Source organism: Haliaeetus albicilla, chromosome 5, assembly GCF_947461875.1.
Source record: "Haliaeetus albicilla chromosome 5, bHalAlb1.1, whole genome shotgun sequence".
Lineage (NCBI taxonomy): Eukaryota > Metazoa > Chordata > Aves > Accipitriformes > Accipitridae > Haliaeetus > Haliaeetus albicilla.
The window spans coordinates 50,164,339-50,191,716 of NC_091487.1; the positions used below are offsets into that span (position 1 = coordinate 50,164,339).

General features: G+C 38.0%; 1 protein-coding gene across 2 annotated transcripts in view; it reads right to left on the reverse strand.

Moving 5' to 3' along the window:
- The window catches only part of PDHX (pyruvate dehydrogenase complex component X), a 68,571-nt gene that overhangs the window by 37,402 nt on the left and 3,791 nt on the right, over positions 1–27,378 (reverse strand). For both annotated transcript variants that reach the window (XM_069784709.1, XM_069784711.1), the window contains exons 3-5: positions 17,506–17,589; positions 12,026–12,126; positions 543–748 (exon numbers count right to left, since the gene is read on the reverse strand). In XM_069784709.1, coding sequence (XP_069640810.1) covers positions 543–748; positions 12,026–12,126; positions 17,506–17,589 — 391 coding nt within the window. The remainder of the gene's footprint in view (positions 1–542; positions 749–12,025; positions 12,127–17,505; positions 17,590–27,378) is intronic.

Genomic DNA, 27,378 nt, shown 5'->3' on the forward strand with positions numbered 1-27,378 from the left:
ATGTTTGTAATGCTTAAAGTACCTTAATAGACCAAAACAAAACTACCAAAAAGGACATAAACCCACAGTTTTGAGGTTTTCACATTCCACTGTTATAAAGTAAGAAGAAATGTTTTCTATTATCAAAAGTGCAAGAGCTTGGAAGGGTTTTGGAGTGTGCCATTTGTTTATTTTTTTCTCCTAAGAAAGAAATAGAAAACAAGCTATAGGTAAACTGAGCATCTGATGCATAAGCATTAGTGTCCATCATATATAAACACAACTTCTTCCTAACTAAGCTTAGAATCCTTCGTAAAGCAGAACAAAGTCAGAATAAAACCACATCCATAGAAAGCGTTCTAATAAAACCATATTGTTCCAGTTGACTTATTGGGCTTACAAGCAAAGAAATATTTTGAGCAGGCAAGCTTTATTACCTCACACATACCGAAACACTCTCTTAAACTAACAGCTTAATACTAGGTAAAAAGGGACAAAAGATTATTCTTGGTTCAGCTCTACTGATCTAAGAGTTCCATTTCATAACAAACATAGAACCTTACTGCAATTTTCCAGGTTGATGTTCCAGTTTAGGAGGGGCTGAAACTGAAGGACCTGCAGGAGTTGAGGTAAGCGCAGGTGCTGGTGGAGCCAGAGGAGATGGTTCACTACCATCAGCTGGTATTTCAACTTGCTTCCAGTCCTGTCCTTCCTCTACCAGCAGACAGATTAGCACACCCAAACGTACATTTTTGCTTCCTTCTTCCACCTAAATTTAAGGCAATGAGAACAATAAGTTACATATTGTGCTGTCTAGACTAATATGACTAAAAATGGTAGATGTGAAAATTTCAGGCATATTAATGACACTTCATCAAGAAAATATATCCCATTTTATTCCTACTATTAATAAGATGACTCATGACTGAAATTAATTACGGTTGCTATTATAAGGTGAGAAATATTAACTTATGCATCAAAATCCTATACATCTAAAGTTAGCATTCAGAAATCAAAGTAAGCAAGTTACAGACTACTGAGTATCTCCAAGAATAAAGTCACATTAGTTACTGAAAACAAATGTGGATGCCTAATCTTGCAAACAGAGCCTGAAAGTTTTGCTGGACACATTGAGCAGATGTACTTTGAGGTATCTACCCTGTATCCAGCAGTGTTACTTTCTAAAACACAAGCTTGTAAATTCAGAAGCTAAGGAAACTAAGAGAGACCAAAACTCTGCAACAACAGTACCCCATTATTTCTTTTTGAAAAAGATAATGTTCACTTTCCACTAACTTCCACCTCTGAGTTTGTCTGTTTTAATATAACCGGTGCCAAATAACAAGTCTGTCCACCAAGAAAGCGACAGCACTGTTGTGGTACGTAAATCACTGTTTCAAAGACCTTCTGAACAGAAGTCTTACAGAAAGATAAATATAATCTAGTCTAATATAATCTAATTAGATTGCATAAAGCCAATCTATTCTAGAGGTTCCTTTTTAAACAAAGAGATACCTGTATCTCAGTCAAAACATCTCTTCAATACTTTAGCAGATAAAGGCATGGCAGTCGTGTTAACTTAACGACCTAATGAAGGGCTCCTCCTACGTTCTCTGAAATGGTTGCAGAAGTACAATTCTTCAGGTTCTCAAAAGCAGTAACATTTCCAGGGCATCAGGCCAAATGTAAAGATAGACCTTTAGGATCACAGGTAGTCAATTACAACTTAGAATAGAGTTGATTTCCTAACAAAGGAAATGGACATTATACTTCCACCATAAAGCCATGTTGCACATACATTTGCCTCAAATGAAGCTGGTATGTATCTGCAATCCTGACATTTTACCCAAGAAAATGCAAATCACTATCATTTGAAAAGCCCAAAAGACAGACACAAAAAAATATACATAGTATCAGGTTTCACACTCTTCTTACCACCTTAATTGGGTTTTCTAGGCACTTAAAACACTACTAAATAAAACCAAATGCTATGAAGACTGTACTAGGCAGATGCAAATACTAGAACGTTATTGCTCAGATAAGGCGGTTGTCTGCACAGTTAACTCCACTGACAGGATGTATCAGATTTCACAGGATTACCCAGCTCCCTCCCTGGAAGGACCAACACTAGATCCAAGAAGGAACAGCAAAGGTAATTTGTTCTCAGTGTGTTCAGATAAAACATCTCACAAGTACAGTTTTGTCAGTTCACTTCTTTTTCCGCCATGAACACTAGGTAAATTCTAGTGTAATACTTCTTCTTTAAGAGTATTTATTACATGGAAAAAATTATTTAAGACTTAGTTCAGTATTTCTTGTTCTGATCTCTTGATGCATTCTTCTCCATTAATATTCTGAAAAGCTTCATTTGAGAGACGTAAGTCTGATGAGTCCATCAAGACTTCGTATTTTATTTTTATTGAGTAATCTCAGACTATCAAGTACTTGGGGATGACAGAACGCCAACCAAAAGTCCTGAACTGATTCGTCTAAGGCTTAAAGATCCTATCACAGAAAGGCCCACTGAAAAACAGATTTGTAAAACTATGTATAATTGCAATGTTACTACCACTCATAATAAAATAAAACGGACACTTAAAACCAGTATAAACATAAGCTACCTAACCTAGTCACTGAAACACAAAAACTGGGGAAAACAAAGCTATAAACCGACAAAGTACTAGTTATTCACACTAATAATTTTACAGCTTTATCATACTTAGCACTGAACAAGGTATTTAGAAAAACTATGTTTATCAGCATAGTACTCAGATATTTGATCCATACGAATGATGATGCAATACAGGTATGTCCCCCAAGTTCAAAATACTCCTCATAACTTATTAATATGCAGCAGCTAACATTTTTTTTCCAAAATAAGAACAAACCAAATTTTTTGGCATGTCTTCTCTTTCCTTTACAAAGGCTTGCACATACAACAGAGAACACTTATTTTTGTAAGCAGTCTACCTATTGTAACTGAATAGACCAAGAAGTGCTGTGACATGCTTTGTGGGTGTCAAGTCCTTACCACAGTTCGGTGTCAGAGGGCTTTAATGCTGCTATGATAACACATGTAGAAATCCAAGAGGGATGGTTGAGCCTTCAGAAACATAATACAACACTTCTACTGGTTAGGCTTTGTTTATAACCCTGCAATGTATGAGCATTCAAAGCCATCAATGCTGTCAGCTCTCACTCTTCAGAGCAAGCCAATTGTGTTTTTTCTCATGTTCACCGCTCCAAGACAGTTAAGTGAGAACCCCAGCATTCCTTATTTTCCAATACAAGTTTCCAGTCCAGATGCAGAGCTGATAATTTAAAAAAGTGTACACATGTATTTTTTAAAAAAAAACATGTTTTTAAACACATAGCCTTTGCAGCTTGGAACTAGAATAGACAAAGAAAAATTGTTATTATTTTGCTTAACTTTTCATCTCCTGGATTTTTGAGTCACTTCTACATTTCCATAATTCACAATACCAGAAAACCTCTCTGCATAAATCTCAGTGAACAGCAGAATCTCAGCTGTAGAAAGAGGTGAAATAAGTAGCTTCACTGTATTTCTATTACTGTGTGTACGCACAGCCAAGAAGCGTCAAAAAGATCTTAACTTTGCTGACAAACCAACAAAGCACAGGTGAGCCATGACAGGGAGAAAAAATTGGAGGAGATTAAGTGCACAGAGGAATAAAGTTCCCTTGGAGCTGTTGCCACTGCAGCACAGGGCTTTAGTCACTAACACACATATACCAAAGCAGATGTTTATCTCCTACACTGGCAAGAAAGGTGGATGGAACTTATGCTGGCTCTCTCTGCAGTGGGAAGTTTTATACCAAGTAGTTTCAGTTCATCCAATTCTCATTTAGGTCATGAATGAGAAAATGGTAATGGATATTAAATCCAATTCTTCAACAATAATTCATCTTCTGGTTTTGGTCCAAACTGAACTAATAAGTATTTTAGGCAAAAAAAAGGCAGTGTTAATTTAAAAAGCAACTCTACTAAAAGAACAATCACCATTCTGAAATTACCCTTCTAATACTTTCATTCAGTCATTTAATATTTTACTGCATTTTACACTGAATCAGATGTGATCATTAAAAGACTTATTCAGACAGAAAAGGAATATATGCATATCTATTTTACTGTTACGCTGCTCTTTCTTAAACTATACATGTTTACTTTATACAGTCAAAAAAACCCAAGGGTTACAGAAGTTGAGTTCATTTAATCTAATGAACCTTCTATCTTTAAAGGTAAAAAACCAAAGTGTTAGGCAGATAATGTGTTTATTTGAGTCAGTTTTCTGTACTGAACTCAGTCAAGATGGTGCAGAACTGTAGCTGGCATCAAAGAACATAAAATTGTTGCCTCATTTCTTTTAGGAAGCGAGTAATCTTCATCCAGATGCTGATAACTCAGATGCACCAAACATTCCTAATTTCCCATCAACGTCACATCTGAAACTTTTGAGTGGTCTTTGGAAGGACAGTCTTTTCAATAAGAAATCATCTCCCCATCCACAAACTTGAGACAGCTTAATGTTATAAACCTTACACAAACATCTACTGAACACCCAATTTAGGGCAGAAATATCCACAGGATACTGCAGAAAGAGTACTAAGGATCATACTTGAGCTAGGAAAAAAACAATCAGAAAATTTCTGATCTTATTGCTCCCCTATTATTTCAGTTTCCAAAACATCAGGTTTTTTCTGTACTTTTTAGGAGACTGGAATAAAAGCCTATTTGTGTATCTATTCTGTACTCTAATACTTAAGTCCACCATCTCTAGATTCCAAAAAGGGGGATTAAAATAATCCATTTAAAATTGGGTTTGCATAATAATCTGTTCATGTTACTCCAATTAAGCTTCCCTTAATCTGAAAGACATTATAGTTATTTTCTACCTCCTGGCATCTCCTCAGACTCAGCTGTTGGCATATGATTTGTTATTGGATGATGTGGATATCCTGGCTAAGGCCAACTGTCACTGCTCCATGATACTGATATCATGTAGCTGCTGGAGAGTCTGGTTTGATCCATCAAAAAAATGGGCCGCAACAGCAATACACACAAATTTTGAAATCTGGAATGCGTTCAGAATACAAGACAGGAAACAGGAAAAACACAGCTTCTGAAATACTAATGCTACTTGTAGTCATCATGCATTACTATTAAAGAAACTTGAAAAATCAATATTGGAGTCTGCTATTCTTTTCTCAATGTCTCTCTGGGAATCATTCTTTAATACTTTTGACAGAAAAAAATCCCCATATCTCCTCTTCACATAATCTAAAAAAGCAGTATTTGTAAATGCAGAATAGGATTTCATATTAAAAAAAAACAATAATGAAGAGGTTGCACAAGTTTTTGTCAAGGCTATTAGATGCCAAATAATTTTCAGAAACATTCAAAATTGAAGAAGAGAGAATTAAAAATAGTGAAAGCATTACTCATCCAGCAATTACTAAAATAACTATATGGAGACTAAAAACACATTTAAAAACATGTCTAGTGTGAGATTTTGTCCTGGGACAGCAGAATAGATTCTCTGAAACTTATTAGATGTGTTGCTCCACAGTTGAACACAAAAACTCAGAAGTTTCAAGGCACTATAAAAAATCTGAACATCTGGGAAAAACTACTATTTATCAATGTAAGTTATCCTGTAGAAATTAAACACTAATGACAATTTCTTGTATGCCCTGACAGACTTCACTTGCAGCTGAGTTCCATCTTACATCATGTCTCCGCCCCAGTCAGCCCCCCACCTATTCTGATGCTTTCATTTTTGCAAAGGACATTTCCTTTGCTTCTGCAAAAACGGAAGATACTAAACAGGCCATCACTTCTTAAATGCTGCCACACAGGAAACCACTCTCCCTTTTTTTGCAAAGGATAACTATGCAAATACGGGCTGTTGTAAGAAAATGCAACCGTAGCAGATATAGGCAACCTAATATACCAACCCAAATAACTTTTGTAATAGGAGCAGAAACATGTGTCTCACCATGCATAGGGTAGAATTTTCTCTTGCACACTGATGGCCCCAGGAATTAGTTTGTACCTATGCCCATTCTGTTGTTTCCTAAGTAGCCAGACTGCAGCTAATACCAGTAATGCCTATACATAATTATGCAATCCACACCTCTTGCTTAGATCATTCCCTAGATGAGATTTCCCTGACCAAATTACATAATATTTTCTATAAAAGTGTCGTGGTTTAACCCCAGCCAGCAACTAAGCACCACGCAGCCGCTCACTCACTCCCCCCCCATCCAGTGGGATGGGGGAGAAAATCAGGAAAAGAAGTAAAACTCCTGGGTTGAGATAAGAACGGTTTAATAGAACAGAAAAGAAGAAACTAATAATGATAATGATAACACTAATAAAATGACAACAGTAGTAATAAAAGGATTGGAATGTACAAATGATGCGCAGGGCAATTGCTCACCACCCGCTGACCGAAACCCAGCCAGTCCCCCAGCGGCGAATCCCTGCCCCCCACTCCCCAGTTCCTAAACTAGATGGGACGTCCCATGGTATGGAATACACCGTTGGCCAGTTTGGGTCAGGTGCCCTGGCTGGGCATGAGAAGCTGAAAAATCCTTGACTCTAGTCTAAACACTACTGAGCAACAACTGAAAACATCAGTGTTATCAACATTCTTCACATACTGAACTCAAAACATAGCACTGTACCAGCTACTAGGAAGACAGTTAACTACATCCCAGCTGAAACCAGGACAAAAAGTTTGCCTTCAACAGCAATTTCTTTGAGAACACAATCTTAGTTCTTAACGATTGTAGGACTGTTAGTAGAATAACACTGTTTTAGTTAAGCAGAAAAGGCTCCAAGTTTACACAGGATTACTAGCTAAACATGAGTCAATATAGACACTGCTGCAAGAAAAGGAAGGGTGAGAGAGGCATAGCATATTTCATTTGGGAAGTGTTCCCTTAAATACTTGAGAAGTATTTTACTGTATAAAGTCCTGATGAGGTTTTAGATAGAATATTTAATCCAGTTTAGAGCACCACACTTCCAAGACAAGTTGTTAAAGACTATAACAGAAGGATTATAACAGAACAAAAGAGAGTTTTGAAAACAATCCTTTTAAAGTTGAAGGACTCAAGCGTTTTCAAACTTGCAGAAGAGAATATCTTGGAGAGATATGTTAAGAGTCTTCTAGCACATAAATGATTGTGATAAATGGAATAGTTATCAGCTGCAATTTGTGGCCACTGCATCAAAATAAGAAAGTTTACTTTTGTACAATGATTTACTTTTGATGACTGAGAAAATATATTTTCTAAATGCAAATACAGAATGGTGTCATAGCATGTAAAGAGTCTGTCAGCAAATGGTTTAGGTAAATCTGAGCTGCTGTCAGTACAGGATGCTGCAGGAAATCAATGACTTGTCCTTCTCTAACCTACTTATCTATAGCTCCTTGACTCCACCTTACACTGCTGAATTTCACCCCTTTTTATCCATTCTGATCACACTCTGATCTTCTGTATTCTCTTCCAGGTTTTTGCAGTTAACTAATTAAGTCAATATCCACCCTTTTTAGAACTACAAATGTAACTAAGTGCTAAGACCAAAAACTGCAATATCTTCTGGGGAAATTTTAGTAGCAACACTTGTGGTCACACCAAAACTTAGTAACTACAACCTTCAGAAACAGCATAAGATTTCCGTGGAAAGCCAGCTACCCCAATTTTTAATTCTTTTTCCCGCTTTCTACATAAACTTGATTGTGAAACATCTGTATTAAACACAGTGAAACAATGGAACATAGCAAACATCAAGGAAACGGACATTTAAATGTCATGCCTATTTCATTTTTCAGACGATAGCATCTCTTAGTAAATGCTTTTCAAATTGACTGAATGCCATTAAGCTTTAAATAGTCTTATTATTAACAAGTGCATGTATGTAAAGCAACATTTGGCAGGGCAGCATCTGATACACTTTGTTTAGTGTGGAACTACAAAAACAGTCGCATCTTTATTAGATAAAGTCCTGTAGTTGTTAAGTATTTATGCCTAGAAGCGTGACTGAAATAGTGGTATCATCTCCACAAAGGAATTTAGAGTACTGAGTAGAGTTCAAAAAGTTTCAGACTTCTTATAGTTATTTATTGATCAAAAGATATGATAACATGGAGCTAAAATGGATAAACAACTTTTTTTCCAGAAGAAGTATGGATTAGTTGAAATCTTAATTTAAGCTTCAAGAAATCATTCTTTTGTGCTTATACAACTTTGCATATTAAAATTAAAAATACTTTTAACTTCATTTCACCCTAAACACAGTGGAATTCTTAGTATTTCTTACTGCATCTCAGACACATTGCAGTCTACAAAATACTTCTAATTTGATATTTGACCCCTGTATGTTAGGAAGGGGAAAGAATCTATAGCTTAAAAGGAATCTCACATTTATTTTTGATATAATATCTTCCAGTTATCAACAGGTTCTGAAAACACAGACAAAATTGATAAAGAGATTATGAGCTAATAACCCTTTAAACAGATGATGCAAAACAGAAATAACCATTTGAAGAGTATTACCCTTCATATTATCTCTTTAAAAAGGTAAAAATTTTTCTACCATAGAACATAAAGGATTTCAGTGAAGAGAAGTCAGTGAAGAAGTGTCTCCCTAGTTCATGTTAATGAGCATTCAGTTAATGAAAACCTATACAGTAAATTCAATTTTATTCATAGCTCCATAAAACTTATTTTTGTCAATTAAAGTTTCTAATTAAAGCCTGGATCTCTCAGTTGGGTCTTACTGTTCATGCAAGAGGGGTTTCTTTTTGTGCTCTGTTTTGGTTTTGGGGGGTGAGGGGGTGGGGTGTTAGTGTTTGGGTTTTTTCCCTCCCCTTTTTCCTATCACAAAAAGGATTTTGTTCAATACAGCTTTTCACTGGGGTCTTGGATCTCCTAGTGGAGAATTCTGTCACTGCAGCGTCTTCACTCTAAAACCACCACTGTTCAGCCAAGAATCTTCCCTTTCAAGTTCATTCCACTCATCTTGCTACATTTTACTTCTCAATCTCTACAGCTTTTCCACTCTCTCCTCTCCAAACATACCGATTTGAACTAAACATTTTGACAAAGGGTTTCATAATCTATTATACATATGGCAAAACAATTTCTCATAATTTTTAATTTATTTTGTTCAAGTTTTTCCAATTCACCCTGTTATTTAATTACTGTGGAGGGGGGGAAGAAACAGCTGCAATACTCCATCAGCATGGAAATGAGACCATTCTGAAAATTTCAAAAAGTGAGGAGTTTGGGAGAGAAATGCATAAGAAATGAAGAAACAAAATTTTAGTCCTCCCAAGCAAACCACAAGGATGGAGTCTTGTGAGAGTAAGGAATACAGACTATAATTTACATATGTTCTTTTCTTTCAAATGAGGCATAGACTAGCCTATAAGCATCACGAAAATTTGGAAAATGTGGTTTGCACCAAAAAGTGTATTACAGCTTTATTAATGATTTCCACGCACAAGAACAGCAAAAGACTGTTATTGTACTGCTGGAAAGTAAAATATTCTATCAGCACAATTTCTGTATATGTATCATTTAGTCTTTGATAACATGCTTGCTTGTATTTCTTCCATTTTCTATGAAGCTATATAAGATTGTATAAAGAGATGGAGTTTTTTCTGTAGGACATTCCTGCTTCATCATTTTTTGCGGCCTTTCATTTACGGTTGGGGGGTGTGTGTGTGTGATGTAAAAGATACATAAGGAATAATGCAAAAGGGAAGTATCACAAAGACAACTGAATCTTGTCCTGGAGAACTGAAATTTAGTCCCTTCTGTTACCAAGTTCCCACACAAGACAGGGGCAAGTCATTTAAAACCAGACTTTTCATGTGAACATTATTGGCACATTCTTTGTATCTTGAATGCAGGAGTTGAAACTCTGATGTACAAGCTGAAATATAAAAATTGCAGTTGAAGCTACAACAGTATTTAAATACATAGCCCAACTACAACAAAAGCCTTCTATGTTCACTGTAAGGTGGTAAAAGAGTGGCACCACACAGCTGCATAGCCATGCATCCCCTCTGCACCAAATCATGCTGGGCTGCGCCTAAGGAAAGGTGAATATCCATGGCTGCTGCATAGTGTTCATTTCACACCAGGTTCAACAGCACTTTGTAGATGCAATTGCTTAGCCAAGCAACTGAGTGGTATGCAAGGGTAAGGAGCCAGAGAAAGGCAAACACTAAAATGCTGGAAACCTAAGTTATTAAGCAATGCTTCAGGACACAAAGGATCCTTTGACAGAAAGAACACAAGATAAATTAATAGTCCTGAAACAACCAAACCTGACATACTGCTTATGAAGACAGGCAAAGCGTCTATCAAACACTCTTAGAATCAAGACAAAATAACAGTGCTAATATTAATTTTAACATGTCTACCACCAAAAAAAGCTAAGAAGCTGCACAGTGATTCAAGTAGATTTCTTCAGTATCCTGTCATTTGAACATTACAAAGTGTTTCATAACTTTTCTTGGAGACACTAGATCATAGGTAGGATGTTTTAGTGTGGTAAGAAGCTCTTTATATATCAGTATAGGCATTAAAACTAAGAAATATTATGCTGCAGAACCCTGTTTCCCCATTTAGCTGCCTATATGACTGCCCAACTAGATTTTCTACAATTGTAGTTGAGCAAGTTGTTTTCTCTTATCCAAACCACAAACTCATTGCAAAATCATATTTAAGATTATCCATGTTTATCTACCCACTTTCTGAAAGGGAAAAAGAAGAGGTATCAGTCTTCTGTTGGAAGTGCTAGAGGCTAGCTGACAGTTTAAGCCTTCACAGGATCAGTAAAGGGAACTCTGCAGCTTTGGATATCGTTTGGGGAAAACTTTTTCTAAAGTGGTGAATATTGAAAGGGAGGGAAAATCCTTCCCCTGCCTTTATACACAATAACAACTTTCATTCCCCTCCCTAAAGATAAGAAACTCTAAAATACATTTCCCATTATACATATTTAATAGACAAGAAAAATAGAGTCTCACTTAATTTTTAAGCATCAAATATGAGGTTTCAGAAAATGTAATATTTACTTTTACACAGAAGCAGCAACAGAAGGCCTCAGAATTACAGCCTCACCCTTCTAAATTCTGAAGAGAATTAACATCAGATCATTTTGAAATAAGAAACATTTTTCAAAAATGTTAGAAAAGAGGAGGAGAAAGAAAAAGATACAGATTTTTACTTGTCTTTCTAGAATACAGTATGTAAAGAATAGCACAGGACTTGGAAGCAGACCTTAAGCAATGCAGGGTTAGAACTAAGTCCTTCATCCTGATCTCTCTAGTCCAGTTGTTCATGCTTCCATCTTGGTACATAACAGGATTTAAAGCCAAACATAAACAAGGAACCCAAAGAAACTAAGCATTATCTCTGTTATATATGCACATTCACACAAATACCCCAAAATGAGGTTCAGAGAACTTCACATTCATCCCAGTTCTCATTCTTTATATTAAGCCTAATCAATCTAATTTTAAGATTACAAGAAATTAATAGTTCTAAGAATTGTCCTCTGGGTGAGCCCATCTTATATAATGTTCCATCTTCAATGGCCAGCACAAGATAATCTAGCACGTAGATCACACATCCTGGGTAAAGTACCATCCAAAATTCCATATTCCAACTAACTGAATGTACCTTGTTTTTTTATAACTCAGAGTAAGAGATGTCATAAACTGCAATATTTTGTGGACATAATTCATAAGGTACAAAACATACAAACCAACATAATTCAATCAGGTTAACTGAAAATCCATATGAAAACATGTACAGAATCATGTATCAGTAGTCTGGTACATTTATGAAATAGAGCAATTATTTCTCAGTAGGAATGAAGTAAGTACATTATTCTGAAAGCTGAGCAGAAGGAAATTTAGCTATCTAACTAGTTTCTGAGGCAATGTGCTAAACAACTGTCTGAAGTTATATCATCTTACTCAGAAAGGCAGAATTCCTACCAGTATCTTAGCCAATATGCCATCATCACTTGATTCCATGGTAATCACCGCTTTGTCTGTTTCAATTTCACACAATGGATCTCCAGCATTCACTGTTTCACCTGCAAAATATAACAGAACTTAAGAATACTTATCCTAAATTTCCTTTCAGATATATTTAACCATGGAAGATAGATATTTATCCACGTAATACCACCATTTTACATTCTTTAATATATTCCATAGCTAGTTGAACACCCATCATTGTTTATCATATCGTATCTTTAATTTCCAAATAAAACCACTGAGATTCAGAGACACAAATTGCTGCAGCAGAACATTAACATATTCCAAATACTGATGTTTACAGCAGGTTTTCCAAGAGGAAGTACACACAATGAAATTTATTTCCAGAACACCATCACTCAGTAACACTGCCATGAATAAAATCCTGAGCCTTCCATATTAATTGATAGCTCTAAGTCAAAGCAAGCTATTTAAAACTATAGTTTTTCAAGACAATGGTCACAGGCAACATCTTTTAAGTATCACAGTTCTCTAGTTTATATCGATACTATTAAATATATTCAAATAAAAACATCAGGAACTTCAATCTGTTTGGAAAGCATGTCTGCAAGCCTGTTTCCTTAATCTCCTATATAGGTCACAGAATCACAGAACAATTTGGCTTGGAAGGGACCTTAAAGATCACCTCGTTCCAACCCCCCTGCCATGGGCAGGGACACCTTCCACTAGACCAGGTTGCTCCAAGCCCCATCCAACCTGGCCTTGAACACTGCCAGGGATGGGGCAGCCACAACCTCTCTGGGCAACCTCTTCCAGTGCCTCACCACCCTCATAGTGAAGAACATCTTCCTTACATATCATCTCAATCTACCCTCTTTCAGTTTAAAACCATTACCCCTTGTTTTATCACTACATGTCCTTGTAAAAAGTCCCTCTTTGGCTTTCTTGTAGGCCCCTTCTAGGTACTGGAAGGCTGCTATATGGTGTCCCTGGAGCCTTCTCCTCTCTAGGCTAAGTAAGCCCAACTCTCTCAGCCTGTCCTCACAGGAGAGGTGCTCCAGCCCCCTGATCATCTTCGTGGCCCTCCTCTGGACTCACTCCAACAGGTCCATGTCCTCCCTGTGTTGGAGGCTACCAAGCTGAACGCAGTACTGCAGGTGGGGTCTAATGAGAGCAGACCTGCTGGTCATGCTTCTTTTGATGCAGGCCAGGATACGGTTGGCTTTCAGGGCTGCAAATGTACATTGCCGGGTCATGTTGAGCTTCTTGTCAATAGTTAAAAAAGGTCTTTTAGAGGCATGCTTACTTCGTGAAATAAAAATATGTAGCAAAAGCAATTTCTAACACTTGTGCATTACACAAATCTATGATTAATTTTGAGGTATACTCTTCCTCTGCTTTTGAAGAATATCTGTATCCACTAGCGAATGATAAAGATATTATGGATTTGGATTCTTTCAACAGATCAATACTGACTAGACGGCCAACATTAAAATTGAAATTACATTGAAAACTTTGAGGTAGTTGAATGTTTTGGCCTCCAAAATATTGATAACCTTTTCCTTACAGAGCACTGAAAAATAGCGACAAGACATACAAGTCTAACACATGACTACAATTTTTATATGAAGTAAAATCATAGTATTTCCCCAGTGCCAGAAATGCTGCAACAGTATTATCTGTCTAAGCATTTAATTTAATTCCTGATATCACTCACTGTTGTACTTAAGCATCAGAATAAACCTAGTGCAGGTTACCACCTGTATTTAGGTAAGAGATAAACACTTTTTTTTTTTTTTTAAATAATTATTTCCTTTTTCAAGATTACCTGAATTAGAAGGGGGAAATGAAGTGTTGTATGATCCTTGTGATCTCTGCAGTGGTAAACAATGGAAACAGTCAAAGCTCAGTCACTTACATAATTTTGTAAAAGTGTTCCCATTACGGAACTTGGCAGGGCAGTACACAGAGTAGTACTAATTGCCACACTGCACTTTGCAATAACTACAGCATAAACAGTTTATAACGGGAAGTCAAAACTGCAGGCTCTATACCAGTGTTTTAATTCCATTTCATCATTAAAGTAGCCCATATATCAGGTCATTAGATAAGTACTTCATAGATGTTAAGAAATCAAATCGTTGGGCAAATTTTGTAACCTACAGAGCTAAGATAGGCAATCAGAAAGGAGCTTAACTCTGTACCTTAATTATTCTCTTCTCCCAACCTGCAATCAGACTGTAAGTGTTCTGCACCATTAAAAAGAAATCTCTGTGCTAAGCAACCTGCAACAGTAACTCCAACAGTGCAAGGCAGCCAAAGCATGTACCTTCATTCAAGTGTTTGTCACACATGACACATCTCTTAAATTGGGTATGTGAGACTGTTCACAGGAAGCTAAGGATTATCTTGCAGAGGGAAGGCAAGAGGAAGTCTTCAGACAACTGGGCAAACCGGTTTTCCACTACTTTTTTTGTTTTCCTTTCACTGCTGCAGCCAAGAAGTGGTCATAAATTTGGAAGGCAATTGATTAAATGTAATTTTAAGAATACTTCACAGCAGCATTCAAAAATCTCATGTGTGTTTCAGTACCCAAGCACAACAGAGAGGATCATAGTTATTTTCATTAGAGATTGCAAAATTTGTGATAGCTCCTTATCAATGCTCCTTATTGATGTCATTACAAATAAGCTTTCCCAATAGATAGGATTGGAAAGAACACTTCTGCAGAGCATCTCTGCTGTTACACTTTATAATGAGAGAACAGTATTTGCAACAGAAGTTGTCTGAATGACAGCTCTCTGAGATTATATATAATGCTCTTGAAAAATCTTGGGTAGGGTTTGTTTGGGGTTTTTTTAATGATTAAGTTCTTATAGCTAGGCTGAATGATTAGGATCTCTACTGAAGCTGTGTTTCTCTCTAGATCACATCCAATTGGCATTCAATAGCCTACGTGCTCTGTTCAATTACTGACAGACAAGTATCCAAATCACAAGATACAAACTGCATTCCTTGATGTACTCTTTGCAATCAAATCAAAGTTGACTGAGCATAGAGACCGAAGTCCCTGGAGGTGATATCTCAGAAGGCGGCAGAGTTACACTGCATGAGGAAACTGCAGGCACTGTTGCCTGTTCTGTTTCCTGCCCACAGTAACAAGAGGCTTTTGGTCTCCTGGGCTGTCAAGCTGTCCTCTTTCATCAACTTTAAATTCATACATAATAAATACAAATTTTTAGAAACACAGTTTTATTTTTATGAGAACGACTTTATTACCCACAGGAATCAATATGAAACTGCATTAACAATGAGAAGGAAATAGTAAAGCTGTCAGTTAAATTCAGCATTTTTCCTTCTATAGTACTGAAATCATCTGTCCACCTTCTGAAACTGTAAAATGAAAACATTTGATATTTACACAAAGAGCAGAAAAATTATCAAAACAGTATTCCACTGACCCCTGCTGGTTATACAGTGGAAAGAACATTTCATATGCAATCATCAGCTTTCTTCTGTCAATTGCTTTAAAATATTTATTTTCTTGCATAGAGATTATCAAAAACATTTATATTCAGTAGTGCCACTACATTTAGATGGCCAACTCACTGGACGATTATGTGGTTATGAGCATCCCTTGCAGGCAGGAGTATAAACATTAAATCACTTTGCTTTTTTCTTCAAAATTTATCTTCACTTTTTTTAATGTTGTCATTACGTTTATCTTCCAGACTGTCAGAGGAAAAAATAACTATAGGAACTTATTATGGTCACAGATGTGCCAAATAAGACAATATACTACATTCAGTTTTGGTCTTGTTTCTAAATAGAACATAGAGCAATAACAATCCTAAAATAGTTTTCTCTCAAAGTCCAACCATCAATTAAGATTTTATTTTAATTTCATTAAAATAGCTGTGGAACTTTCTTTTCCTTTTGTGTTGGGGTGGAAGTGTAGTGGAAAGACTGAGAAAAACCATTGTACAGCTTTTGCGTCCTAAGACCTTTTTACGATGAAAACAGGTTAATTTGCGTTGTGGAGCAAACTGGAATCTACTTCAACTCCTACCGTGCTCTTTTCTTTGCTTTCTCTTGCAATTCTGAATGCTATATTTATTAAAAATCAACAGTAGTCTGTTTTTCAATGTCTTACAGTTATTGACAGCTAATGAACAGAAAAAGGACTTAGGATTGTTCCTCTCTCTCTGCATAATCTTGGACTTGATACTTGAAAAACTGAAGCTTCAAGTTTCAAGAACATTGCTGCAATTACTTTTTACAGACATAGACTGCCATATTGTTCCTAGTAAATTCTGAAGAAATTATTACTAGAAGTTTTACAAGCAAAAGTTCATGTCCACTACTAGAACAACAAGTTGCCTTCTGGCCATCTCTCAAAACATATAAAAGCAAAGTACTCCAGTAACACAATGATGGAGGCTGTATCAACACTTAGAGGGCAAAGCCAAAGGAAATGGCTTATCTGGGCAGAATAGTCAAAACACACATTTAGCTCATCAAAGCGTGTCTGTCAAAGATAATATGCTTTGAGAGATTTTCTTTTCTCCAAATGTGTTCATCTCTTTAGCAAATCTAAAAATGCCTGAGAACAAGATATATTCCTACAGTCATCTAAAACTCTGCAATGCATCCTATACCAACGGACAACTGCTACCTGGAAGCCAAAACTACAGTCAAAATCCAGTTTAATATTAAGTTGGAAAAGGGAAAGGGTAGGAGGAGAGGGGAGAAAGGTATCCTGACAACAGGGACTACCAATTCTTCTGCAGATCATTTTTCATTTACATACAACCTATGTGAAGACAAAACATACATTCAGACTATTTATATAGCTGCTCCAACGTATTTTAACAGCAGTATATTACTTTTCAGTTGTCAGAGCATAGAGAACCTAAGATAACCAAGATTGTTACGGCTTTTTTTTAAGGAGTAGTTCGGTTTTTGTTCTGGGGCTAGTTTTTTTTGAAAGAGATTTCCCCATTTGGAATTTGGGTTATGAAAGTAATTTAAATTTTTCTATCAGCTTTAATTGTAGACTAGAATTTAGATATTAAAAAAAAGTAAGCCGTGAACAGCAACTACAAAAATACCATATCTTTCATGTTATTTCATAACACAGCGGAATAATGAAACAGAGACCCTCCCCAAAGTCAAAGGCTCTCAGACTTCCAAAGTTACTGATCAGCATGACAACACCAGGAATTAAACAACATACACACACTCACACCCTGGAACAGCCTAATGGAAATTTTTCAAAAACATGATCAACGCAACCTTTTGGAAGACAACTAAAGGAAAAATGTTTCAAGAACCAGCAATTTCAAACCAGGTACTGTTCAAGAAGACAGCGTCCATAAACCAAACATTTTCCTTCAAAATACTAAAGATACAAGCAGAAAGAATGATCTTATTCTTACAGAAGAGATTTATATAGCTGAAGAATGCTACCTTACCTTCCTTTTTTAACCATTTCACAATGTTTCCTTCTTCCATTGTAGGAGAAAGTGCAGGCATGAGAACTTTAATACCAGGCGTACCTGTAACACAAGCACATGATTATCTAGACTAAATACCTTTTCAGTACAATTATTTTCTCAGTTAACTGCTTAACACAAATGAAACTAAAAGTGCATGAATCTGAAAGACAGTTGAACAAAAGATTCACTACGATGCTCTTTTTTTAAGCTTACATACAAGCACGCACTCCCAAGGAAAACAAGGCACTAAGTATAGAACCTATATGTTACACAGAGAACAAGGGCCAACTTGAGGATGAAGTCATAAATAAGGCAATGTATTAAGCAAATTAAACTCTGTCTTAAGTAAAAATATGATATAGAAACTTGGGATCTGATTAAGACTACTTTAGATACTCACGCTGCTTCAGCTTTGATTCTTAATTTTTAATGGAAACTTTCTCCATGACCAAGTCTTAGTGGACTACTAAAAACATACAAACTAGCATTTCAAGTACCGCTCAGATCAGCCTGACCTACTGAACAATCCTACACCGGCTGCAAGTGAAACAGTGTTATATAACTTTAGTCCCACAAAAACATAAACAGAAAAAATCCACAACTTGGTTAGAGCTCCAACTACACACAAGCTATTGCATGTAGAATGAAAAAGCAGTTATAAAATACAAACATACATTAGAAAAAAAAATCACCAGCTAGCATGAAGCTGTGATTTTAATTTTTTTTTTTATTCTCCCCCCTCCTTACAACTGAAATGCCATAAAATTTCAATGCTGAGCAAGCTAACACCGCCTGCCTCTTCGTGTTTCAGAGACATATCTACTAAACCAAAGCACATTTCCATTTTGGGCGGCTTTCCACACATGGCCCTGCATATGCTTAGTTCTGCCTTTGTCAGGGTCTCTTTGAGATACAACCTTGGTTAAAACACCGTGCCACACCCTCTCATTTACTCCAGGACACAAGTGAATGAGATGAGTGTCAAAGACTTGTCCTCCCATTTCCTGCTTGCTTGGCAAGAAAAGAAGTCTGAATGTTAAGACTCAGTCAGATATAAGCAAGCCCAGAAGAGAGTACACACACACAGACGCGCACACACGTATCTCAGTCCTCAAGAGAGGCCAAAACTGCTGCAACCATGAGAAACTGGGTGAGAGGTATTGATATGCTCCCTGCTGATGAACCATCATGTGCTACAGAGGATAGTGTAACTCCACCCACAAATTCCTCAGTGGTATTTACCATAGTTTTTCTTCCTAGTTATGCAGTATGTCAGCAGTATGGTTATGAATCTATGACCAGAGAACCAGCCAGGCAGGCATCTTCTCTTCTGTCTCAGTGTACTTATCCATCCTCAAGCTTCTAGTCATGGGCATGCAAGTGTGAGGAAGCAGGGTGTAAATGTGCAGAACATATCTAGCAAATTGTTAGAATCCTTTCCATCTCTCTATCAAGATCTAAGTATCTAGCCTTTGGTTATGACCTCTGTCTTAATGCTGAGCTGCAATACTAAGACCAGGCTAACACAAACATGTAATCCCACTCCCCAAAGTTCAAACCTTAAAAAAAGAAATGGGAATTCAGAGTCCTGAATTCCTAGACCAGAAGTTCTCTTGGTCTTGGCAAAATCCACCACAAACACTACATCCTCCTTTCTCCTCTCTTTCTCCTCTTTGCCACAAGCTGTGGAATCTTTTTCTGGCTGACAGATTAAAGCATATCTTCTAAATTAATAAAGCCCTCCTGATCCTAGTACTCCAGACACTGATGATACACCCCTTTCACTGATAAACTTTTCCAATGTTTATTTATCCTTTCTGTTACGAAACTATATCTACTTTGCAGACTGAAATTGCCTAATTTCAAGTTTCAGTGATTGGATTTCATGTCTCTGCTAAAAAGCTTGAAAGATTTCTCATTACAGAGATGCTTCTCCTGGGTGTCTATATGTAAAGACCATGTAAATTTTTAGCCTTTTCTTTCCTTTGACAAGCCAAATAAAAAGATCTCAAAAGTCCAGTGTATTTAAGCAACACAACACCACCACCCCTCTGGCCCCACAACACCATGTACTAGACACAGCTAGCTAACAGATCACTTCAGCCTGCCAACTGAGTGAATCTGCTTAGTAAACCCATACACAGAGAGAAGTAGCACTGCACAGCAGAAAGCAGCATGCCATGTAAGTGGGATTCTTATGAGGACAGGGCTCATGATACAGCACATTGCTCAGCTTCGTAGCACACTCCATCTCTTGTCATTTGATCCAGTATACCAAAGTAGTGTTCTGACATACAGCTTGTAATACAAGAGATACTATCTTTCTGAACTTTTAAGGATAGTTATGAGGCCAAATAAATATATCTTTTTAAATACTGTTTTGTAAGAGTAGTCTTCTAGCACCTGACTGATTTTTGAGGCTCTTTCTTGAAGTGTTATATCTGAATCTGTATTCAGTTAGAGAATAGAAATAGACACGTAGAAAGTACATTGTATACAATGGCAAGAATCAATTCTGCTTCATATTCCCTTTTGTCTATAGCCAGCATTAAGGCTTATTATCATTCAATAGGAAACATCACCACATTTCTCCCAGTTGCTGTATTGCTTAGAGTAAGCAGGAACAGTTTTAAAAATTTGGAAATTAATCGTGTCCTCCCCCTCATTATCCAGAGGAAAAAGGGCAAGGAAAAAAACTAGAAGAATTTTGAGCTGAAAAGCATGTGTCATCTAGAGTAAGACTACTTCTCATCCTTACTTCCAAGTCCTAAGAATTACCATGGTTAAGATCTCAGAGAAGACAAAGGAAGAAGTGAAACTTCAATTAATACACAATAATTTAAGGGAATTAAAAGCATCCACCCATGTTATGTAATTCATTAATGTTAATACATTGAATAAATCTGACATTGTCTTTCTCATTGCTACAGGATTACGAAAGAACTAATCATTACACTTGTAAAAGAAAGCAGGTATTCAACCGTAAGTATTTCACAGGTTTGGTAGAGTTAAAGACATTACATAGTTTTTCCATTACTTCTATTTCCATTATTATTCAATCACTCTTCCCACACCTCTCAAGTGGATGGACCTCAAGGCACCATGGGGTGAGCAAAGTCCCTCCCACTGTAAGAGAAGATCAGGTTCAAGACCACCTGAGGAACTTGAACATATATAAATCTATGGGACTAACAAGGTACATCCCAGAGTCCTGAGGGAATTGCCTGATGCAGTTGCCAAGCCACTCTCCATGATATTTGAAAAGTCATGGCAGTCAGGTGAAGTTCCTGGTGACTAGAAAAAGGGAAACAACGCACCCATTTTTAAGAAGTGTAGAAAGGAGGACCCTGGGAACTACCGACCTGTCAGCCTCACCTCTGTGCATGGAAGATCATGGAACAGACCCTCCTAGAAGCTATGCTAAGGCACATGGAGGACAGGGAGGTGACTGGAGACAGCCAGCATGGCTTCACCAAGGGCAAGTCCTGGCTGGCCAACCTAGTGGCCTTCTATGATGATGTCATGGTTTAAGCCCAGCCAGCAACAAAGAACCACGAAGCCGCTCGCTCACTCCTTATCCCCAGGCCCCGGTGGGATGCGGAGGAGAAAATATAAAGGAAAGCTCATGGATCGAGACAAGGACAGGGAGGGATCACTCCTCACTTATGGTCACGGGCAAAAGACAGGCTCAACTTCAGGAAGAAACAAAATCAATTTGTTACCAATCAAATCAAAACAAGGATAGTGAAAAGTAAAACCAAACCTTAGAACACCTTCCCCCCACCCCTCCATCCTTGCCGGCTCTACTCCACTCCCAGTTCTCTCCACCTCCTCCCCCCAGCAGCACAGGGAGACGGGAAATGGGCGTTGGGGTCAGCTCGCCACATGTTGTCTCTGCCACTTCCTCCTCCTCAGGAGCAGGACTCCTCATTCTTCCCCTGCTCCACTGTGGCATCCCTCGCACGGGAGACAGTCCTTCATGAACTTCTCCAACGTGGGTCCTTCCCGCTGGCTGCAGTCCTTCACAAGCTACTCCAGCATGGGTCCTCTCCATGGGCTGCTGTCCTTCAGGCACAGACTGCTCCAGCGCAGGCTTTCCCATGGAGTCACAGCCATCTTTGGGGGCATCCCCCTGCTTTGGCGTGGGCTCCTCCATGGGCTGCAGGTGGGCATCTGCTCCCCCGCTCATCTCCACGGGCTGGGGGGTGGACAGCCTGCCGTCTTACCACGGGCTGCAGGGGCATCCCCTCCTCCGGCACACCTCGTTCCCCTCCTTCTTCGCTGACCTCGGTATCTGCACAGGGGTTTCTCTCACATCCCACTGCCCTCCTCCGCTGCAGGTTTCCTCCCCAGAGGCACTACCACCGTTGCTGATGAGCTCAGCCTTGGCCAGCAGCGGGTCCGACCTGGAGACAGGGAAGCTTCTGGCAGCTTCTCACAGGACACACCCCTGCAGTCCCTCCCCTGCTGCCAAAACCCCACCACACAAACCCAAAACAGATGGAGTGATTACATCAGTGGACAAGGGAAGAGCCATGGATGTCATCTATCTGGACTTCTGTAAGGCCTTTCATACAGTCCCACATAACATCCTTCTCTCTAAAATGGATAGATGGACTATTCAGTGAATAAGGAATTGCCTGGATGGTCACATCCAGAGCACAGCAGTCAACAGCTCAAGTGTCCTGATGGAGGTCAGTGATAAGTGGTATCCCTCAGGAGTCCATATTGGGACCAGTACTGTTTAATATCTTCATCAATGATGTAAGACAGTGGGATTGAGTGCACCCTTAGCAAATTTGCAGATGACACCAAGCTGAGTGGTGTGGCTGTCACGCCTGAGGGATGGGATGCCATCCAGAGGGACCTGGACAAGCTTGAGAGGTGGGCCCATGTGAATCTCATGAGGTTCAACAAGGCCAAGAACAAGGTCATGCACCTGGGTTGGGGCAATCCCTGGTATCAATAGAGGCTGGGGGATGAAGGGACTGAGAGCAGCCCTGCAGAGAAAGACTTGGGGGTACTGGTGGAAGAAAAACTGGACATGACCTGGCAATGTGCACTTACAGCCCAAAAAGCCAACCATATCCTGGGCTGCATCAAAAGAATCATGGCCAGCAGGTCAAGGGAAGTAATTCTGCTCCTCTTCTCTGCTCTGGTAAGACCCCACCTGCAGTACTGTGTCCAGCTCTGGGGTCCTCAACATAAGGAGGTCATGGACCTGTTCGAGCAGGTCCAGAGGAGGGCCACAAAAATGATCAGAGGGATGGAACACCTCTCCTGTGAAGAAAGGCTGAGAGAGTTGGGGTTGTTCAGCCTGGAGAAGAGAAGGCTCTGGGGAGACCTTATTGCAGCCTTTCAGTACCTGAACAGGGACAAACTTTTTTGGAGGGCCTGTTGTGATAGGACAAGGGGTAATGGTTTTAAACTGAAAGAGGGCAGATTTAGACTAGACATAAGACAACATTTTTTACAATGGGGGTGGTGAAACACTGGCACTGGTTGCCCAGAGAGGTGGTAGATGCCCCATCCCTGGAAACATTCATCAGGCTGGACGGGGCTCTGAGCAACCTGATCTAGTTGAAGATGTCCCTGCTCATTGCAGAGGGGTTGGACTAGATGACCTTTAAAGGTCCCTTTCAACCCAAACTATTCAATGATTGTATGACTTTTTTTAAAATGTGAAATGGAAAGATTTTAGCAAACCACTAAATAACCTCAGCAGCCATCAACAATCTTGACAATGCACAAAGAGCAGAGACTGAGTTAGTTATTTATTCCCCAAAATCCCTATGAGAGAAACACAATCAGGATTGTGGTCCCCAAAACACTTGAACTGTGGAAATGAGCCCAGTGTATGCATGGTTAATGTTCCCAGAAGACTGCATGAGGAAATATACATTAAATGGTTGTCAGTTTAATATTACTCATTACTGTAATGCTTAGAAATGTATCCAGTGTTCCTCATAACACTGGCAATTCCCATCCTAATTACCTCCCAAGTATTTTCTTTAAAAAGCTGCTTCTTGTAACCTCTCATCTTGGACCAATACACAGAAAAATGAACTATGCTAAGAGTGTGTATTATTATGTGAATGCCTATCTGTGTTCATTTACCAAATCATGTTTTATCTATGATCACTTTTCAAATACTACAAATTAAAGCATGACTTCACAATCTTCTTTATACTACATATGTTCACTTAAAAAAAAATACATGAGTAGAAAATAATACATTACAGGGTACAAAGAAGTGTTCTCTGTTTCATTTGTCTAACTTGACAAGCCAACTTTGACAATCAAAATATGATTTTGAAGCTATATGCCACAAATGTCTAGGACTATCTAGAACTAGTGGACATACTCCAATGAAAAAAAGTGAAAGCACTCCACATTTCTAATAAGAAAAAAATTAATTTTTAAACATGGTGCTTCACATGTTTCACTTCAGTAGAGAGTCACTTCATCCATTTCCCAGAATATGCTCCATACTTTGACATAAATACAAAATTGAGCAACAAATTTGTGCCACTAACATTTTCCCTTTCATGTTACGAGCAACTACCACAAGATATACAGTCCATTCTGGTCCTTTGATCAAGTTGGGAGAGAAGATCCAGCAGCAAGTACACACGAATTGTGCAAAAAATATTTAAATAAAATAAACAGGGTACAAAGCAGAAGGAAGAATCAAAAAAAATCAAAGCATATACATGTCAAATCTGAAAATGAAGAACTGCCATTTTCTATACTATTGTTCCTCACTGCAAGAATGGTACCTGTAACTGAGAAGCAGTACTCAAACTGACCTTAGAAGGTATATGACTATGCCTTTAACAGCCAATACAGTAGGCCAACAGTCTTCTCAGGCACTTAACGACTTATTACTAACAGTCATGCTAAATAAAAACTTTGCAAAACCTCTATTAAGTGGGAGATCAGACAAGTACTCATAACAGTAAATTAAAAAAAAATTCTTTCCTTCAGCCTTCCTCAGCTTTCCACCAGGTACACAGAATATTTGACTTGTAAGGCCCAGACAACTAATAAAGGCTTTTTATTATTACATAGAGGAACTTTTCTGCTACCTGAGAAAGACCAATGTATCGTATCAGTCAAAGCAAAATTCTGTTTTGGAAGAAAACCTAGTGTTCTGCTACTCCTATATAAGAAGACATGGGGAGCTGAGGGCTGCTCAGCAGCTTCAGCAGGCAAGAGAATATAAACCCTCTTAATCAAATAACGTTATCTGCATACCACTGATGTAAATCCCAGTGCTAGCAGAATAGTTCACTCTGCATCACAAAGCAAAACAAAAGTAAACACCCATCTTTCCACTTCTAGTCCCATGCTTTATGCTGTAAACAGAGTACTATAACTCAAATAGCCTTCTTTCCCTTCTCGACCTACGAAAACACATCAGTGTAATTCTATCCTCACAAATCTGCAAGTCTATTTAGAAACTGTAAGAAAAATAAAGTTTGAAAACTAGCCCTATGCTCCACTTTCTTTGAAGATGCTAAATACAAGACCTTGCAAGTTGTGGGTAACAAAGTTTACCACTACCTGGAATGCTGCTAACACTTTACTTCCAAACATAATTACATATAAATATATATTCTATGTGGTGATTTCATTCAGAAAAAGAAATATCTGACTGTAAAATTCTGTGAGTTGTCCCTGCAGACTTAAAACATATTGCAAGATGACCACTTATGTCATTGATCTTTTCCTTTAAAACTGTTCACTGGAAGTTCAACATGCTGCTAAAATTACAAAAATAATTTGCATACGGAAGGAAACATTTTGTCTCCTAAATGGATTCAAACAAAAAAAAAATTTAACAGATACATCAGAGCTCTTAATCCAAAAAGAAAATATCAGTTTACTTATAGTTGCTAAGTGTTAGCATTTGAAATTCTGCTGTATTCTCCCACATGGGGAGAATTTTAAATCTATTTTATTGTTTCTGGTAGTTACAGCTGAATGTTGATTGATAAATAGCAACCAAGCATAAAGCTAACAGGAATTATTTCGCAAATCATTGCAAACTTCTAGTCACTTGCAGCAAGCAAGTTGTTCAGAAAAAACACACGTGAAAACGAGCAGAGAGCTGAGAAGATTTTGTCCCTACACTGGAAAACTGCATGCAGGGTTGGTTCCCCCCCCCCCCCCCCCAACTCCTATACTCACCAGCAAAACTTAAGATTTATTTCTAGGCTGCTTTTGCTGGCATATCAAAGAAAGAAAAATATTCCTGACACTTTGAGAAAATTTTGGGGACAGAAGACTTCAGAGAACACAACACTGAAAGAAGTTATAAATTATCTCAAGTCATTTTTTAAATTGGGCTATCTAGGTAAGAACTTTATCTGTAGAAATAATGTTGATAACATGGACAGCCATGGCAGCAAAAAAAGTGCACAAAGTATACCAAAAAATTGCTTTACTTCTATTACTTTGCATGGAACTTCCTTTTCCTCCTCACTTATATGCAACCTGATCTAAACTATGAAGAATTATACAAGAAAATGGTAATAGTTACAGCATCCATTACAGTAATGCACAAGAAAAGATTTCAGCAACAGACTTGGCAATGCTGTGGCACTGATTTTAAAAACTCAATTTCTAAGTACTTTCAGTTGCCTGGAGGTTGGATGTGGTCAACAACTTCATTGAAGAACTTCCCAGAGAACACATTTATTAACATTGCTTGGATGCTTTAAAGTAATTTCATAGCTACAAAATCAAAGCACTTTTTAAATAAGAAAAGCATTTCTTCTCTCTACAATGTATCACAAACAGAATTTTTCAAGGCAGCACAATGATTGCATTTTGAATAGGGCCAATTCAGGAAAAAGTTTTAAGCCATATGCAATTGCCTCTTGCTCCACATCAACTTAATATCAATCCATGATACAACCAAAAGGAGCTGATCAGTTCTGCCCCAACTGTTCACTTTCACACCTTTATTCATACTACCACTACTACTAATACTCATGCTGTTGCCCAGTTACCCAGATTGGGGAATGGATTTTGCTACAAATTAAGCTGATAACAAAACCAAATACAGTCAAGTTAGCTTCCTGACATAGCTCATCACACAGCAGTATGACCAAAACCAATACCCAAAATGGGCAGTGGGAACTTGCACAGAATTTGAGTTAAAGCAACTGTGGAACTACAATCCAGGTGCTTATGCACTTCAACTCCATTTTCTCTACTCCTTTCCCATCCTCCAAGCTCACCAACCTATCCATTCCTTGTGCATTCATTTAATGCTCACGCATAGAGATGCCTGTGTTCAGAGAAGTTCAGTAGTGTTGCAAATTAAGGGCCTTGTTCAGCAACAGATACACAAGAACACTAGCTACAACAATGGTCTTTCAAAGCTATTTCAGTCACTTCTCAGTTAATGACCACAGATATCCAAAAGACAGGCTTAAATATGTTTCTGGAAAAAAAAAAAAAGCAATCATGTTCAACAGTTCCCTTCACCAAATAATATTTTCCCTCATTAAATGAGAAAAATATACTAATAAAAGAAGTCATTGCATTCACGTAAGTTAGCTGCACTGTACAGGCAGTCCTTATAAGCACTCTGGGAAGTAAATATTGTTTCTTTTTCATTATGGGTAAGCAAAAAGTTCTGGCAATTCACATAGAATCTCAAAGACAGAGCTCATGGGCATAATAGAATTTAGAGCCATGAGCATATGAAAATTCTGAACGCCTAGTCACCATCCATTAATCTTACTATCAACAATAACTGTTATTACTTATCAGTTAACTGAATAAAAAAGGAGGAAGACTTAAAAAAAACTTCACATAAACAGTAGCTGCTATTTT